Here is a 16,945-nt window from a genome sequence, read left to right on the forward strand (position 1 = left end):
CAGTATATACATATGAGATGAGCAATGTAGGGTATGAGAACATTACATAAAGTGGCATTGTTTAAAGTGGCTAGTGATACATTTAATTACATCAGATGGCAAGATGCAGTAGATGGTATAGCGTACAGTATATACATAAGAGATGAGTTATGTAGGGTAAGTAAACATTATATAATGTTAATGTTATATATTATATAATATAAAGTGGCTAGTGATAAATTGATTACATCAATTTTTCCATTATTAAAGTGGGTGGAGTTGAGTCAGTATGTTGGCAGCAGCCATTCAATGTTAGTGATGGCTGTTTAACAGTCTGATGGCCTTGAGATAGAAGCTGTTTTTCAGTCTCTCGGTCCCTGCTTTGATGCACCTGTACTGACCTCATCTTCTGGATGATAGTGGGGTGAACAGGAAGTGGCTCGGGTGGTTGTTGTCCTTGATGATCCTTTTGGCCTTCCTGTGACATCGGTTGGTGTAGGTGTCCTGGAGGGCAGGTAGTTTGCACCCGGTGATGCGTTGTGCAGACCTCACTACCCTCTGGAGAGCCTTCCGGGTATGAGCGGAGCAGCTGCCGTATCAGGCGGTGATACAGCCCGACAGGATGCTCTCGATTGTGCATCTGTAAACGTGTTTTTGGTGACAAGCCGAATTTATTCAGCCTCCTGAGGTTGAAGAGGCGCTGCTGCGCCTTCTTCACCACGCTGTCTGTGTGGGTGGACCATTTCAGTTTGTCTGTGAGCTTAAAACTCTCCACCCTCTCCAATACTGTCCCGTCAATGTAGATAGGGGGCTGCTCCCTCTGCTGTTTCCTGAAGTCCACGATCATCTCTTTTGTTTTGTTGACATTGAGTGTGAGGTTATTTTCCTGACACTACACTCCGAGTGCCCTCACCTCCTCCCTCTCATCGTTGTTGGTAATCAAGCCCACCACTGTAGTGTCGTCTGCAAACTTGATGATTGAGTTGGAGGCGTGCATGGCCACGCAGTCATGGGTGAACAGGGAGTACAGTAGAGGGCTGAGAACGCACCCTTGTGGGGAACCAGTGTTGAGGAACAGCGGGGTGGAGATGTTGTTACCTACCCTCACCACCTGGGGGCGGCCCGTCAGGAAGTCCAGGAACCAGTTGCACAGGGCGGGGTCGAGACCCAGGGTCTCGAGCTTAATGACGAGTTTGGAGGGTACTATGGTGTTAAATGCTGAGCTGTAATCGCTGAACAGCATTCTTACATAGGTATTCCTCTTGTCCAGATGGGTTAGGGCAGTGTGCAGTGTGATGGCGATTGCGTCATCTGTGAACGTATTGTGGCGGTAAGCAAATTGGAGTGGGTCTAGGGTGTCAGGTAGGGTGGAGGTGATATGGTCCTTGACTAGTCTCTCAAAGCACTTCATGATGACGGAAGGCGGTAGTCATTTAGCTCAGTTACCTTAGCTTTCTTGGGAACAGGAATAATGGTGGCCCTCTTGAAGCATGTGGGGACAGCAGACTGGGATAAGGAATGATTGAATATGTCTGTAAACACACCAGCCAGCTGGTCTGCGCATGCTTTGAGGACACGGCCGGGGATGCCGTCTGGGCCTGCAGCCTTGCGAGGGTTAAACGATTAAATGTTTTACTCACGTTGGCTGCAGTGAAGGAGAGCCTGCAGGTTTTGGTAGCGGGCCGTGTCAGTGGCACTGTATTGTCCTCAAAGTGAGCAAAAAAGTTGTTTAGTCTGTCTGGGAGCAAGGCATCGTGATCCGCGACGGGGCTGGTTTTTCTTTTGTAGTCCGTGATTGACTGTAGACCCTGCCACATACCTCTCGTGTCTGAGCCATTGAATTGCGACTCCACTTTGTCTCTGTACTGATGCTTAGCTTGTTTGATTGCCTTGCGGAGGGAATAGCTACACTGTTTGTATTCGGTCATGTTTCCGGTCACCTTGCCCTGATTAAAAGCAGTGGTTCGCGCGTACAGTTTTGCGCGAATGCTGCCATCAATCCACGGTTTCTGGTTGGGGAATGTTTTAATTGACGCTGTGGGTACAACATCACCGATGCACTTGTTAATGAACTCGCACACCGAATCAGCGTATTCGTCAATGTTGTTGTTCGACGCAATGCGGAACATATCCCAGTCCACGTGATCGAAGCAATCTTGAAGCGTGGAATCCGATTGGTCGGACCAGCGTTGAACAGACCTGAGGGCGGGAGCGTCCTGTTTTAGTTTCTGTCTATAGGCTGGAAGCAACAAAATGGAGTCGTGGTCAGCTTTTCCGAAGGGAGGGCGGGGGAGGGCCTTATATGCGTCGCGGAAATTAGAATAACAGTGGTCTAGGATTTTGCTACCCCGGTAGCACAATCGATATGCTGATGGAATTTGGGGAGCCTTGTTTTCAGATTAGCCTTGTTAAAATCCCCGGCTACAACAAATGCAGCCCGCAGGATATGTGGTTTCAAGTTTACATAGAGTCGAATGAAGTTCTTTCAGGGCCGTCGATGTGTCTGCTTGGGGGGGGGATATACACGACTGTGATTATGATCGAAGAGAATTCTCTTCGTAGATAATGCGGTCGGCATTTGATAGTGAGGAATTCTAAGTCAGGTGAACAAAAGGACTTGAGTTCCTGTATATTGTTATGATCACACCACGTCTCGTTTATCATAAGGCATACACCCCCGCCCTTCTTCTTACCAGAGAGATGCTCGTTTCTGTCGGCGTGATGCGTGAAGAAACCAGGTGGCTGTACCGACTCAGATAGCGTGTCTCGAGTGAGCCATGTTTCCGTGAAACAAAGAACGTTACAGTCTCGGATGTCTCTCTGGAATGCTACCCTTGCTCGGATTTCGTCTACCTTGTTGTCAAGAGACTGGACATTGGCGAGTAGTATGCTCGGGAGCGGTGCGAGATGTGCCCGTCTACGGAGCCTGACCAGAAGACCGCTCCGTCTGCCCCTTCTTCAACGGCGTCGTTGTTTTGGGTCGCCGGCTGGGATCCGATCCATTGTCCTGGGTGGTAGGCCAAACAGAGGATCCGCTTCTGGAAAGTCGTATTTCTGGTCGTAATGTTGGTGAGTTGACGTTGCTCTTATATCCAATAGTTCCTCCAGATTGTATGTAATAAAACCTAAGATTACCTGGGGTAACAATGTAAGAAATAACACATAAAAAAAACAAAATACTGCATAGTTTCCTAGGAACGCGAAGCAATGCGGCCATCTCTGTCGGCGCCGGAAGTTGGAAGCACAAAGTCGTCTAGAATGTAATTGTATGCTATAGCTTTACTGGAACTAACCTCTTGAGGATACCGTAGGATAGGGGGCGCCACAGCGCATTTTGAAAAAAAATCGTTCCCATTTTCAACGGCCTACTAATCAAACTCAGAAGATAGGGCATGCATATACTTATTATATATGGATAGAAAACACTCTAAAGTTTCTAAAACTGTTTGAATGGTGTCTGTGAGTATAACAGAACTCAAATGGCAGTCAAAACCCCGAGACCGATTGAAACAGGAAGTGGAATTCTGAATTGTGGACTCGACTTCTCATCTTTCCTTATTAATCACACCGTTAACCATGGTTCAGTGAGCACTTCCTATTGCTTCCACTAGATGTCGCCAGTCCTTTCACAGTGGTTTGAGCCTTATAGAGTCAAAACTCAGTGAATGACACGAGTTTGAAATTGGTCACAGGGGATGGGCCATCACCATTATGACGCCGGCGGCCATGTCTGCCCCCACCTTTGGATACGGTTTTAAAGGCCATGACATCATCCCCCTCGAATCTTATTGGCTCTCTTGGTGTTAGAGGCCCTGAAGATTTATTTTATACAACGTTTGACATGTTTGAACGAACCTACATGCGCGAGCATTGCATTTATTCTGAACTTCAGAGCTGCGCTTGGAGAGAGCCATAGGACGCGCTACCAACATCAGGCTAATGGAACGTGAAGTATGGACTTTTTGACCGAAAATACATCTGTTGTGGACCTGGGATGCTTTCTGATGAAGACAACTAAAGGTAGGCGATTATTGACAATATTATACAAGATGAGATGTGACATGCGATTCTTTCCAAGATGGCGCCGAGCTCTGTATATTAGCTAATTTTCTGAGTATCGCATCTCCTTTTATCGCAAAGTGTGATTACCCAGTAAAGTTAATTTAAAATCTGGTATGACGGGTGTTCTCAAGAGATATTCATCTATAAATGTTAGATTGACAATATACATTTAAAAAATCGTTATCGGATAGTAATTTAGGGAAATGTAGCATTGTTTACCGGGACGCATTTGAGGGGAAATTATTTAGTCAACGTCAGACAGAGATGTAAAATGCTGTTTTTATATATAAATATGACCTTTATTGAACAAAAGAATGCATGCATTGTATAACATGATGTCCTAGGGGTGCCATCTGATGAAGTTTGTAAAAGGTTAGTGCTGCATTTAGCTGTTTTTTGATTATATGTGATGCAAGTGGTTGGTCGGAAAATGGCTATGAAGCTGCTTTTTACGATGGACTCATCTAATATAATCTAATGATTTGCTTTTCCTGTAAAACCTTTTTTTTTTTTTTTTAATTATGATTTTTTTTTAATGCTAATTGGCGATATGATTTTTCGCTGGATTTTGATCCCGCTAACGGGATCAGACGCTGAAGAGGCTAAGGGGCTTAGCCCGAACCATGAAAAACAGCTACAGACCATTATTCCTCATCCACCAAAATGTATAGTTGGCACTATGCTTTTGGGCAGGTAGCGTTCTTCTGCCATCTGCCAATCCCAGATGATGAAGCGTGATTCATCACTCCAGACAACGTGTTTCCACTGCTCCAGAGTCCAATGGGGGTGAGCTTTACACCACTCCAGCCAACGCTTGGTATTGGACATGGTGAACTTAGGCTTGTATGCGGCTACTCAGCCATGGAAACACATTTCCATGAAGGCTGACGTTTTGCGTGTGTCCCCAACCCATTGTGTTTTTTTGTTTGTTTATTTGTGTTGTTTATAACTTATTTGTTTACATATGTTGTACATAATGTTGCTGCTACTGTCTCTTATGACTGAAAATAACTTCTGGACATCAGGACTGCAATTACTCACCATGGACTGGCAGAATCCTTTTTTTCCTTTAATTAGTCTGACGAGCCCGACACGAACAATATACTGCTTTCTCGGGAACAAGCCCAGATCCCCGTGGTTTGCGTGAAGAGGAGGCAGAGAAAAAGGGGCCGGAGGGCGGGCTGCCTTCTGAGAATTCGTAGGCGATCGAATAAACCCCTACTTCCTTCCATTCTGCTAGCAAACATACAATCTTTGGACAATAAAATCGATGACCTACGCGCAAGATTATACTACCAATGGGACATTCAAAACTGTAATATATTTTATACTTCATAGAGTTGTGGCTGAGTGATGACACTATCAACATACAGCTGGCTGGTTATACGCTGTACCGGCAGGATAGAACAGCGGCATCTGGTAAGACAAGGGGCAGTGGACTATGTATTTTTGTAAATAACAGCTGCTGCATGATATCTAAGGAAGTCTCGAGCTATTGCTCGCCTGAGGTAGAGTATCTCATGATAAGCTGTAGACCACACTATCTACCTAGAGAATTTTCATCTGTATATTTCATAGCTGTTTACATACCACCACAGACAGAGGCTGGCACTAAGAAAACACTCACCCAGAGGCGGCGTTCCTAGTAGCCAGGGACTTTAATGCAGGGAAACTTAAATCCATTTTACCAAATTTCTATCAGCATGTTAAATGTGCAAAAATAGAAAAAAACTCTGGACCACCTTTACTCCACATACAGAGATGCATACAAAGCTCTCCCTCGCCCTCCATTTGGCAAATCTGACCATAATTCTATCCTCCTGATTCCTGCTTACAAGCAAAAATTAAAGCAGGGAGCACCAGTGACTAGATCAATAAAAAAGCAGAAGCTAAGCTACAGGACTGTTTTGCTAGCACAGACTGGAATATGTTCCGGCATTCCTCCAATGGCATTGAGGAGTAAAACACATCAGTCATTGGCTTTATCAATAAGTGCATCGATGACGTCGTCCCCACAGTGACCGTAGGTACATACCCCAACCAGAAGCCATGGATTACAGGCAACATCCTCACTGAGCTAAAGGCTAGAGCTTCTGCTTTCAAGGAGTGAGACTCTAACCCGGCAGCTTATAAGAAATCGCGCTATGCCCGCCGACGAACCATCAACCAGGCAAGCATCATAACAGGACTAAGATCGAATCGTACTACACCGGCTCTGACGCTCGTCGGATATGGCAGACCTTGCAAACCATTACAGACTACAAAGGGAAGCACAGCCGAGAGCTGCCCAGTGACACAAGCCTACCAGACGAGCTAAACTACTTCTATGCTCGCTTTGAGGCAAATAACACTGAACCATGCATGAGAGCACCAGCTATTCCGGAAGACTATGTGATCACGCTCTCCGCAGCCGATGTAAGACCTTTAAACAGGTCAACATTCACAAGGCCGCAGGGCCAGACGGATTACCAGGACATGTACTCCGAGCATGTGTTGACCAACTGGCAACTGTCTTCTCTCACATTTTCAACCTCTCCCTGTCTGAGCCTGTAATACCAACATGTTTAAGTAGACCACCATAGAGCCTGTACCCAGGTAACTTAACTAAATGACTATCGACCCGTAGCACTCACGTCTGTAGCCATGAAGTGCATTGAAAGGCTGGTCATGGCTCACATTAACATCATCATCCCAGAAATTGTAGACCCACTCGAATTTGAATACCGCCCCACCAGATCCACAGATGATGCAATCTCTTTTGCACTCTACACTGCCTTTTCCCACCTAGATAAAAGGAACACCTATGTGAGAATGCTATTCATTGACTTCAGCTCAGCGTTCAACACCATAGTGCCCTCAAAGCTCATCAATAAGCTAAGGACCCTGGGACTAAACACCTCCCTCTGCAACTGGATCCTGGACTTCCTGACGGGCCGCCCCCAGGTGGTAAGGGTAGGTAACAACACATCTGCCACGCTGATCCTCAACACAAGGGCCCCTCAGGGGTGCATCCTCAGTCCCCTCCTGTACTCCCTGTTCACTCATCGCTGCACAGCCAGGCACAACTCCAACACCATCATTAAGTTTGCCGATGATACAACAGTGGTAGGCCTGATCACAGACAATGACGAAACAGCCTATAGGGAGGAGGTCAGAGACCTAGCTGTGTGGTGCCAGGACAACAACCTCTCCCTCAACATGATCAAGACAAAGGAGATGATTGTGGACTACAGGAAAAAGAGGACCGAGCACGCCCCCATTCTCATCGACAGGGCTGCAGTGGAGCAGGTTGGGAGCTTCAAGTTCCTTGGTGTCCACATCACCAACAAACTAACATGGTCCAAGCACACCAAGACAGTCATGAAGAGGGTACGACAAAACCTATTCCCTCTCAGGAGACTGAAAAGATTTGTCATGGGTCCTCAGATCCTCAAAAGGTTCTGGAGCTGCACCATCAAGAGCATCCTGACCGGTTGCATCACCGCCTGGTATGGCAACTGCTCGGCTCCGACTGCAAGGCACTACAGAGGGTAGTGCGAATGGCCCAGTACATCACTGGGGCCAAGCTTCCTGCCATCCAGGACCTCTATACTAGGCAGTGTCAGAGGAAAGCCCTAAAAATTGACAAAGTCTCCAGCCACCCTAGTCATAGACTGTTCTCTCTGCTACCGCACTTCAATCGGTACCGGTGTGCCAAGACTAGAGGCTTCTAAACAATTTCTTCCCCCAAGCCATAAGACTCCTGAACACCTAATCAAATGGCTACCCAGACAATTTGCATTGCCCCCCCTTCTCCCTCTTTTACACCGCTGCTACTCTTTTGTTATCATCAGTGCATAGTCACTTTAATAACTCTACCTACATGTACATATTTCCTCAAGTTTCCGGTGCCCTCGCACATTGACTCTGTATCGGTACCCCCCTGTATATAGTCTCGCTGTTGTTATTTTACTGCTGCTCTTTAATTACTTGTTACTTTTATTTCTTATTCTTATTTGTTTAATCTGCGTTGTTGGTTAGGGGCTCGTAAGTAAGCATTTCACTGATGTATTTGGCGCATGTGACTAATATCGTTTGTTTATGGAGATTGCATGGCTGTGTGCTCGATTTTATACACCTGTCAGCAACGGATGTGGCTGAAATGACCGAATCCACTAATTTGAAGGGGTGTGCACATACTTTTGTATATAATCTCAGCAAAAAAAGAAATGTCCCTTTTTCAGGACCCTGTCTTTCAAAGATAATTCGTAAAAATCCAAATAACTTCACAGATCTTCATTGTAAAGGGTTTAAACACTGTTTCCCATGCTTGTTCAATTAACCATAAACAATTAATGAACATACACCTGTAGAACGGTCATAAGACACTAACAGCTTACAGACGGTAGGCAGTTAAGGTCACAGTTATAAAAACTTAGGACACTAAAGAGGCCTTTCTACTGACTCTGAAAAACACCAAAAGAAAGATGCCCAGGGTCCCTGCTCATCTGCGTGAACGTGCCTTAGGCATGCTGCAAGGAGGCATGAGGACTGCAGATGTGGCCAGGGAAATAAATTGCAATGTCCGTACTGTGAGACGCCTAAGACAGAGCTACAGGGAGACAGGATGGACAGCTGATCGTTTTCGCAGTTGCAGAGCACGTGTAACAACACCTGCACAGGATCGGTACATCCGAAAATCACACCTACGGGACAGGTACAGGATGGCAACAACAACTGCCCGAGTTGCATCAGGAACGCGCAATCCCTCCATATTGCACCATCAGTGCGCAATAGGCTGAGAGAGTCTGGACTGAGGACTTGTAGGCCTGCTGTAAGGCAGGTCCTCACCAGACATCACTGGCAACAACGTTGTCTATGGGCACAAACCCACTGTCGCTGAACCAGACAGGACTGGCAAAAAGTGCTCTTCACTGACGAGTCGGGGTTTTGTTTCACCAGCGGTGATGGTCGGATTTGCGTTTATCGTCGAAGGAATGATCGTTACACCGAGGCCTGTACTCTGGAGCGGGATCGATTATTTTGAGGTGGAGGGTCCGTCATGGTCTGGGGCGGTGTGTCACAGCATCATCGGACTGAGCTTGTTGTCATTGCAGGCAATCTCAACGCTGTGCGTTACAGGGAAGACATCCTCCTCCCTCATGTGGTACCCTTCCTGCAGGCTCATCCTGACATGACCCTCCAGCATGACGATGCCACCAGGAATGTCAGTGTTCTGCCATGGCCAGCGAAGAGCCCGGATCTCAATCCCATTGATCACGTCTGGGACCTGTTGGATCGGAGGGTGAGGGCTAGGGCCATTACCCCCAGAAATGTCTGGGAACTTGCAGGTGTCTTGGTGGAAGAGTGGGGTAAAATCTCACAGCAAGAACTGGCAAATCTGGTGCAGTCCATGAGGAGGAGATGCACTGCAGTACTTAATGCAGCTGGTGGCCACACCAGATACTGACTGTTACTTTTGATTTTGACCCACCTTTGCTCAGGGACACATTATTCAATTTCTGTTAGTCACATGTCTGTGGAACTTGTTCAGTTTATGTCTGTTGTTGAATCTTGTTATGTTCATAGAAATATTTACACATGTTAAGTTTGCTGAAAATAAACGCAGTTGACAGTGAGAGGATGCTTCTTTTTTTGCTGAGTTTATAGTGTATCATACTAAATGGAGTGTCCCGGATTTCTACCTCCACCTCAGTATGTTAAGGGTTAATATCCTCTGGAGTCCAGCAGAGGAGTAGGAAATGGAGGTTTAACAACCCTATGCTAATGGTGGATGTTTAACTAAATACTTTGTTTTGTCACTGACTCCCTCCCTGGTCTGTACCGTGTCTCATTTCCCAAAGCTGTCCCTGGAGCCCAGAGGAGCTACGGTAATGGCTCCTCCGCTCCTCAGCTTTCCAAACACCATCCACCGCATGTTGGAGAAAAAGGAATTACAAGATTCTCATATGGGCGACTCTATACACTACACACTGTCCACAGATACATTGTGTAATTGACCGTTTTTTCACTTGCCGTATCGCTAAGTGTAGTTCTGCTATTAGGTTGTGGCTCGAGTGTTGGTTTTGTGCGTGTTTGTTAGGTTGTTGTAGTTTGTGGGTGGGTGTGGGTGTGTGTGTGTGTGCGAGCGTGTGTGCGTGCGTGTGTGCGTGCGTGCGTGCCCCTGTTGTTCTTGTGCGTGCATGTGTGTCTATCTATGCGCGCCTGTGAATGTGTTGGTGTCAGAGAGATGGAGAGCGTGTATTCTCTCCTCTCTCCCTCTCTGAGATTTGGTGTGGTGCGGTTTCCCCGGGGCCCATGTGTGTCTCAGTAATGCCCTGCTCCTGATTGCTCTGATACAGGTTAGGAATAATGGCTTTAATGATGTGTAAAATGAGCAAGCAGTGCCTGTGACATTTACAGATGGCACCGCCTTGACCTGCACTTCCCAACTGCTGGTTAATTCACAGGAACGGAGAGCACTTCTTTAACTGACCGCCTTTTGCATGCGACCCACACAACACATCATACTGTACATACTATCATACATACCAAAAATACCTTGGATGGCATGCCACACCAACCACCTCCGTCTACAATATACTGTATCGTCCAAGTACTCTTAGCTGTCCATCAATGTCCATGATGATGCACACACATGTGCACACACACACACCATACACACTCACACCTTTAGGCCTTGCAGAGGCGGTCGATGAATCAATCTTTCAAGAGAGAGGTAGTGTGAGGCAGAATAGATGTGTCCCTCCCTGGCCCTGCCTTCCGTAGACAGCTCAGCTGGACTCAGCCCAAACCCCAGTGGTGCTAATCTGGTCCACCGTTCCCCACTTCTCCCAGTGGACCATCTGCTGTGGAGTGGAGGGACAATCATTAGGAGTAGAGACAGCTCAGCATCAAACGTGGACCAATGATCTCTAAATATCTATGCTCAGAGGCCTGATCTCATTGTTTCAAAATATCTAACGATACCAATTAATGTCTATCTTAATTGACCAAATCTGCAGTTTATATTATTTATACATTTTATGTCATTGTTGTTGTTTAAAGGCATCCAGGCTGATGAACCATGAACTTAAAAGCCCACTAACTAACAGTTTTATGATGCATGGTAAATTGTGGACAGGAGGACAGACATGGTAGAAGACGATGCCTTCTCTCATCTTGCTTCACTCCACCACACCACAGCCATTGGCTCTCATTTATTTTTTGTGTTATATGTTAATTAAGGTAATCATCATATCTACCTCCTGATTCTCCACAGTAGCAGTTGTTCCCTCCTATTGGGTTTAGCTTATGTTGCTCCATGTCCACCCAATGCCCTGTCTCTGTACACATCTAATTGGAAATGACTTGTTGATTGTGTAGCTGCTGGATCAATTATATGATCAGATCACAGGGTTAATGCTAATTGCTGGTGTTAATGTGTGCTTGAATCCCCACATGCGTTCTTCTGTTAGCTGTGTGCTAACTGTACCCATTGGGTAACATCAGGAGCACTAGCTGTTTTAGTCATCATCATGGTAGCAGATGGCTTTGAAATAGCAACAGTAATACCTCATTTTATTGTTCACTCCTGGTATATATCGTCTTGGAGGAGAACATTTTGACCTTAATCATTGTGCTAACATGGTACAGAATTACTTTGACTTTTCACAGAATGGAATTACCTCTCCAGTGAGGCTGTGACAGATCCTGCATTAAAAAGCAATATCAACGAACTCTATCAGCATGTTATGATACTACTGTTGTCGCTCTGATACTATGACGCTACCATAGATGTATAACTATTAGAACTTATATTCCCGTTCACATCAATGGGTAATAGGGCTTTGCCTATTCTAGTATCTGGTTTGGTCAATGTTTTTGTCAGCTTGTTTGGCCTTTTAAGGGCTCATGTCTTGCCTGTACTGGTCTGTTCCACGCATGAAGAGCTAGATTTGTTTTCCCAAGTATCCTCATCAGTTTAAAAAATCAGCCATTCATTGCTTTTTTAATCTCCATAATGAAAGTGTTTTAATGCCTCCAATTTATTGCCTGGCCAGTCAACGAAATAATTAGCTTTGTTCAGGTTTTTAGAAGCTGAATGCAGAAGTGTAACGTCATTGGACTCTGAGGAAAACTAAGCTGCATATCTAAATGCCATGCTTTTTTTTCTAGATGGAAAATGATGGGACATTTGAGGAGGAGAAAGGACACATTCATTACATAAAGGCTTCTTGTATCAAAAATGACCGAATTTCTTTATTAAATTATATACTTTTTGCCATTTGTTCTGTTTTCTTAACAAGTTATTCTTGATAGGTTAATCGGACCTTTTAACACCAAAAATATTTCAATAAAACAACTGTAAACGTCCTATGATGTTATTCTACACCAGTGAGTGTCTTTTGAACATAACCCAACCCAGACTTCTAAACATACATTTTCCCTAACTCTACGTTTAAATAAGACACTCTGAGGTATTTATTGATTCTGTGACATGTAGTTGATGTCTCAAACTAAATCAGGTAATTGAAGTTGGTGTCGAGCTAATTGGATTATAGCTTTCCCCCTGAAGAGGAGACCCTCCACTAGAGAATTGGGATTGATTAGGATCGATTAGATTGATAGTCTCCACACTCAGATCCAAATCAGCTAAATCAGGTTCTGTATAGACAGAGGGACCAACCTCTAAATGTCCGGTGTCTACAAAATAAAAGCTCAGTATTGTGTCCCTCCCAACCCCAGAACACACAACCTCTGCTTTTACCAGGCTTGGAATCCCATGTAACTAAATTCTGACCTGTTTATACTAGACTGGTTTGCCTCCGTTTAGTACATCAAATCTGGGTGTGCAAAGAGAGGGCTGATGAGAGATGTGTTGGAGGAGCCCATTCCCATTGTGACTAGTCTCCTCTCCAGTCTCCGGCTGGAGGCAGGGAAACATGCTTTATGCAAATGAGCCTGCTATATTTGCTTGGCCCTAATTAGGTAATTACAAATCATTTGTCTATGAGATCAAGCATGTGCCGAGGACTAGAAGATTTACATCAGTCAGTTTCTACTGTATTATCATCGTCTTAATGAGTTACTTGTGAACGGAGGAGGCATTATGACATGTGTTATAGCATATGTTGTGTCAAAGCCCATGCCCAGGCAGATGACAGGTGACATTTCCATAAAGCCTGATGAACAATGTATTACAAATGAATTACAATACCTGCAGCCATTTTACAATGTGTAAGGCCTAATCAGAGTAAAGAAGAAACTGTTTCTTATTGAAAATTTAAACAACAGAAAAATAGATGGATGGAAATCGGGAATAGAAAGAGACCAGTAGAATGAATACAAAGGGGTATTTTGAGTAAACTGTGTTGGAGTCTGTTGTCTTGAATTCATAGTGATGGCTATGATTTTCAAGTGTACACAATCAGTATCGAGTAGCTACTGTAAGGGTACCCTGATACTGGTTCCAGTGAGTATCACTACAATAAGTTGCTTGGATAAAAGTGTCTGCTAAATGGCATTTATTCGATTTATTATTAGGCAATTTTTATAGACGGCAAACGATCAATTACAGAATAAATATTTTACCTTTGTCCAACAATAGCCAAGCTGTTTCGAAAATGAAAGTCATTTTAATTTCATTTCCTCTGTCATTGATTTTAAATGGCCATATTTCACCATGTCCGTGTGATTGTTTTGTTTTCCAGAGTCGGAGGAGTCATTTGAGTTCACCATAGTGTCTCTGACGGGCCAGATGTGGCACTTCGAAGCGTCTACGTTTGAGGAGAGAGAGCTGTGGGTCACAGCCATTGAGAGCCAGATTTTTGCCAGCCTGCAGTCCTGTGAGAGCATGAAGAACAAGGTGGGCATGAAAGACAGTGAGGAAGGAGACAGTGGGTCTGTCCGGTCATGATTAGTTTAGACCCAAGGGTTTTCCACGACCACGTTACTTGACCAGAAAAGACTCTGGTTGCTAATCAGGATGTGTGAATGCAAATTTCTCTCTCGGTTCTTCTCCTCTCTCTCCCCCGTCACCCCCCTCCCTCTCTCTGAGCTGCCATGTGTTGGGCTGTGTGTCAGACAGGTGCAGTGCAATGTGGGGGAGCTCTTATTACAGCTGACAGACTTCAGAGATGGGAACACGGCCTGTGTCAGAACACAGGGGAGGAGACGCAACGCAACACTGACTCATTTTCATATAATACTTTGTCTGTGCTCTCTCCCTCTCCCTCTCTACCCCCCTCTCTTTCTTCTCTCCCCCATCTCTCTACCTCTCTCTCACTCTCTCTTTGCCTCCCCATCTTTCAGTGATCACCTGTCCTTCAAAGCCTCCAGTCCTATCTCCTCTCTTCCCTTCTGTTGTTTGTGATGTGTATCTTGCTGAAATCCTGTCTCCTCTATTCTCTCACTGTAAAGTCAGGATGCCTCTCACAGATTCCCTCTTGCTTACCTCCTTCTCACTGTAAAATAATGATGCCTCACACAGAGTCCCTCTTGCTTACCTGTTTCTCACCTCTCTCTCACCTCTCTCTCACCTCTGCTCTTCTACAGTCCCGGTTAGGCAGCCAAAGTGACGCGGCATCCATTCAGTCCATAAGGAACGTGAGAGGGAACAGCTTCTGTGTGGACTGTGATACAGCCAGTGAGTACAGTACCTTGTCAACATCATCAGAGCTATATGTCAATGATTCCCAAGACGTTAAGTGCCAGGTACTGTACACTACGTGACAAAGAGAGCACAGATGATAAGCAGACTTGGATGTTTTACAATGCTGTAAGTCTCTCTTTTTCTCCTCCTCCTCTCCCAGACCCTGACTGGGCTAGTCTGAACCTGGGGGCTCTGATCTGTATAGAGTGTTCAGGGATCCACAGGAACCTGGGGACCCACCTGTCGAGGGTGAGGTCTCTGGACCTGGATGACTGGCCTGTGGAGCTCAGCATGGTGCTGATGGCTATAGGCAACACCATGGCCAACAGTGTCTGGGAGGGGGCCCTGGAGGGGTACACCAAGGTGGGCGCTGACAGCACCAGGTCAGTACCCCACATCTGTCTGTTTGGTGTGGGTTTCTTTGTGTGTCTGTACTGTCTGTCTGTCTACCGGTCTACAGGTCTATTCATCTGTCTTTTGGTTTACTGGTCAGTACCCCTCATATGTCTCTCTGTCTACATTAATAATGGTAAGTGTGCGTGTGTGACATCACTTTGCACATACCTGCTAAATGCCTCTGACCAGCACCAAGTAAACCAAGGTCTGGTCCCCTCTTCTCTCTCCCCAATGAGGGTTGTTTGTCTCTGGGTGACAGTTGAGGCCCAGCGTGTCTCTCTGACTAATGACCCTGTGTGTGGATGAGCAGGTAATTAAGGAGCCCATTATGGTGTTAGAGCCCACCCCAGGGGCAGAGCCCCAGGACCCATCAGGGCCCTGTCACGTATCCATCACACAGGGCCCGGCTGCCATCACTCTCTCTGTCCCTCTATAGAAGAACGGTCTGTAGTGTCTGTACTGTTTCTGACCTACATTAAGAGAAGATGTAAAGATATACTACTCAAGTGCTAAATGGCTCGGTTTTTCATCTTTTGGTCTCATTGTTACCATTTATTGTATTGGAGTCACTGAGATTAAATAGTCATTTTAAACAACTGATTGTCAGAGGAAAACAGCATTTTTTAATATCGCATAGGTAATCGTTGATCAATGATTATTAAAATGCCGATATCTATTTGTTGGCAGCGATCTGGACAAAAGAGGAATAATTGTTTTCTCATAAATCCCATGAAGAAGGAGGATTCCATTACCTTTAGCCCTGCTCCTCTATCACCACCAAGCATCTGTTGAGCAAATATAGGAGACAAAAAGGTGAATTAATATATTATCTCCAATCTGATCCCCACCATATAAATCTTACTTTGTTGTCTCGTCTATAGAGATTGAACATTAAGATAAAACTTCAAGATTAAACTTCAAGATTGTTCTATCACTATGGTCTCATCATCATCATCTTCCCTTGGACTTGAAGTGGTTCTGATGTTAACTGTGTCACCGTGGTGACATGGTGCAGCTTCGTGATGGCACCCAGGCAGCTGGTGTAGCGCTCCCACCCCACCTCCTACTAAACATTAGTGACACCTAATTTAAACGACTCAGTAACTAGGCTACCTGAAGATGAGCCTCACATCTGATTGAATGTCTCCTGCAACACTAGTTCTGCCGGCTCGCTCCTCAGCTTTTTAACATTTTTACTTAAAAGCTGTTCATCCACTAGAGTGGTTTAGTTTTTTTAGAAATTCTTATGTGAAAGAAGAATGTACAGATTTGCATTATAGTCAGGTTTATGTAGATATCAACACTTGTCAGTACTCATCATCATGTAGGCTAGTTTTGTGGTGGTTTTTGTATTGGTTTGTATCTTTTCAAGGACTAATAATTGTAGTATTTTTTTATCAGAATTCTCCAGTGCCATCATCGGCTTTCAGAGGTAGTTTAAATGTATCACCCAATAATTTAATGAATAAAATATATTGATTTATTGGTATGCCATAAATGATGTGTGTGTACATCAATAGAGCATGATGACATACATTTCTCCTGGGCCATAAATCTTAAGAAATGCAGCGCTGGGATCTTTCTCCAGTCAGCATATTGGAGGGGAGTTGTTCCTTTAATTAGTGTCTGGCGGTCGGCATGATCTCCACGCCACCTCTAATTGTCTGGCATGCACGTGAGAGAAAACACTACAGACACACACACACACACACACACACTCACACACACATGAGAGAAAACACTACAGACAGACACACACACACACACACACACACACACACACACTCACACACTCATGAGAGAAAACACTACTCACTATTTTGACGGGGAAGGAAGAGGGAGAATCCACCATACACACGCCTCCCTCACCTCACC

General features: G+C 45.1%; 1 protein-coding gene across 5 annotated transcripts in view; it reads left to right on the forward strand.

The window, feature by feature from the left end:
- Positions 1 to 16,945, forward strand: part of LOC106569352 (arf-GAP with GTPase, ANK repeat and PH domain-containing protein 3) — a 285,633-nt gene that overhangs the window by 248,012 nt on the left and 20,676 nt on the right. For 4 of the 5 annotated variants that reach the window (XM_045694203.2, XM_014140649.3, XM_014140650.3 and 1 more), the window contains exons 14-16: positions 13,734 to 13,888; positions 14,578 to 14,668; positions 14,835 to 15,057. In XM_045694203.2, coding sequence (XP_045550159.1) covers positions 13,734 to 13,888; positions 14,578 to 14,668; positions 14,835 to 15,057 — 469 coding nt within the window. Of the gene's footprint in view, positions 1 to 13,733; positions 13,889 to 14,334; positions 14,669 to 14,834; positions 15,058 to 16,945 lie in introns of those variants that run through there. The other variant, XM_082960916.1, reaches the window with a different exon arrangement.

This window comes from Salmo salar, chromosome 14 (assembly GCF_965601325.2).
Source record: "Salmo salar chromosome 14, fSalSal1, whole genome shotgun sequence".
Classification (NCBI taxonomy): domain Eukaryota; kingdom Metazoa; phylum Chordata; class Actinopteri; order Salmoniformes; family Salmonidae; genus Salmo; species Salmo salar.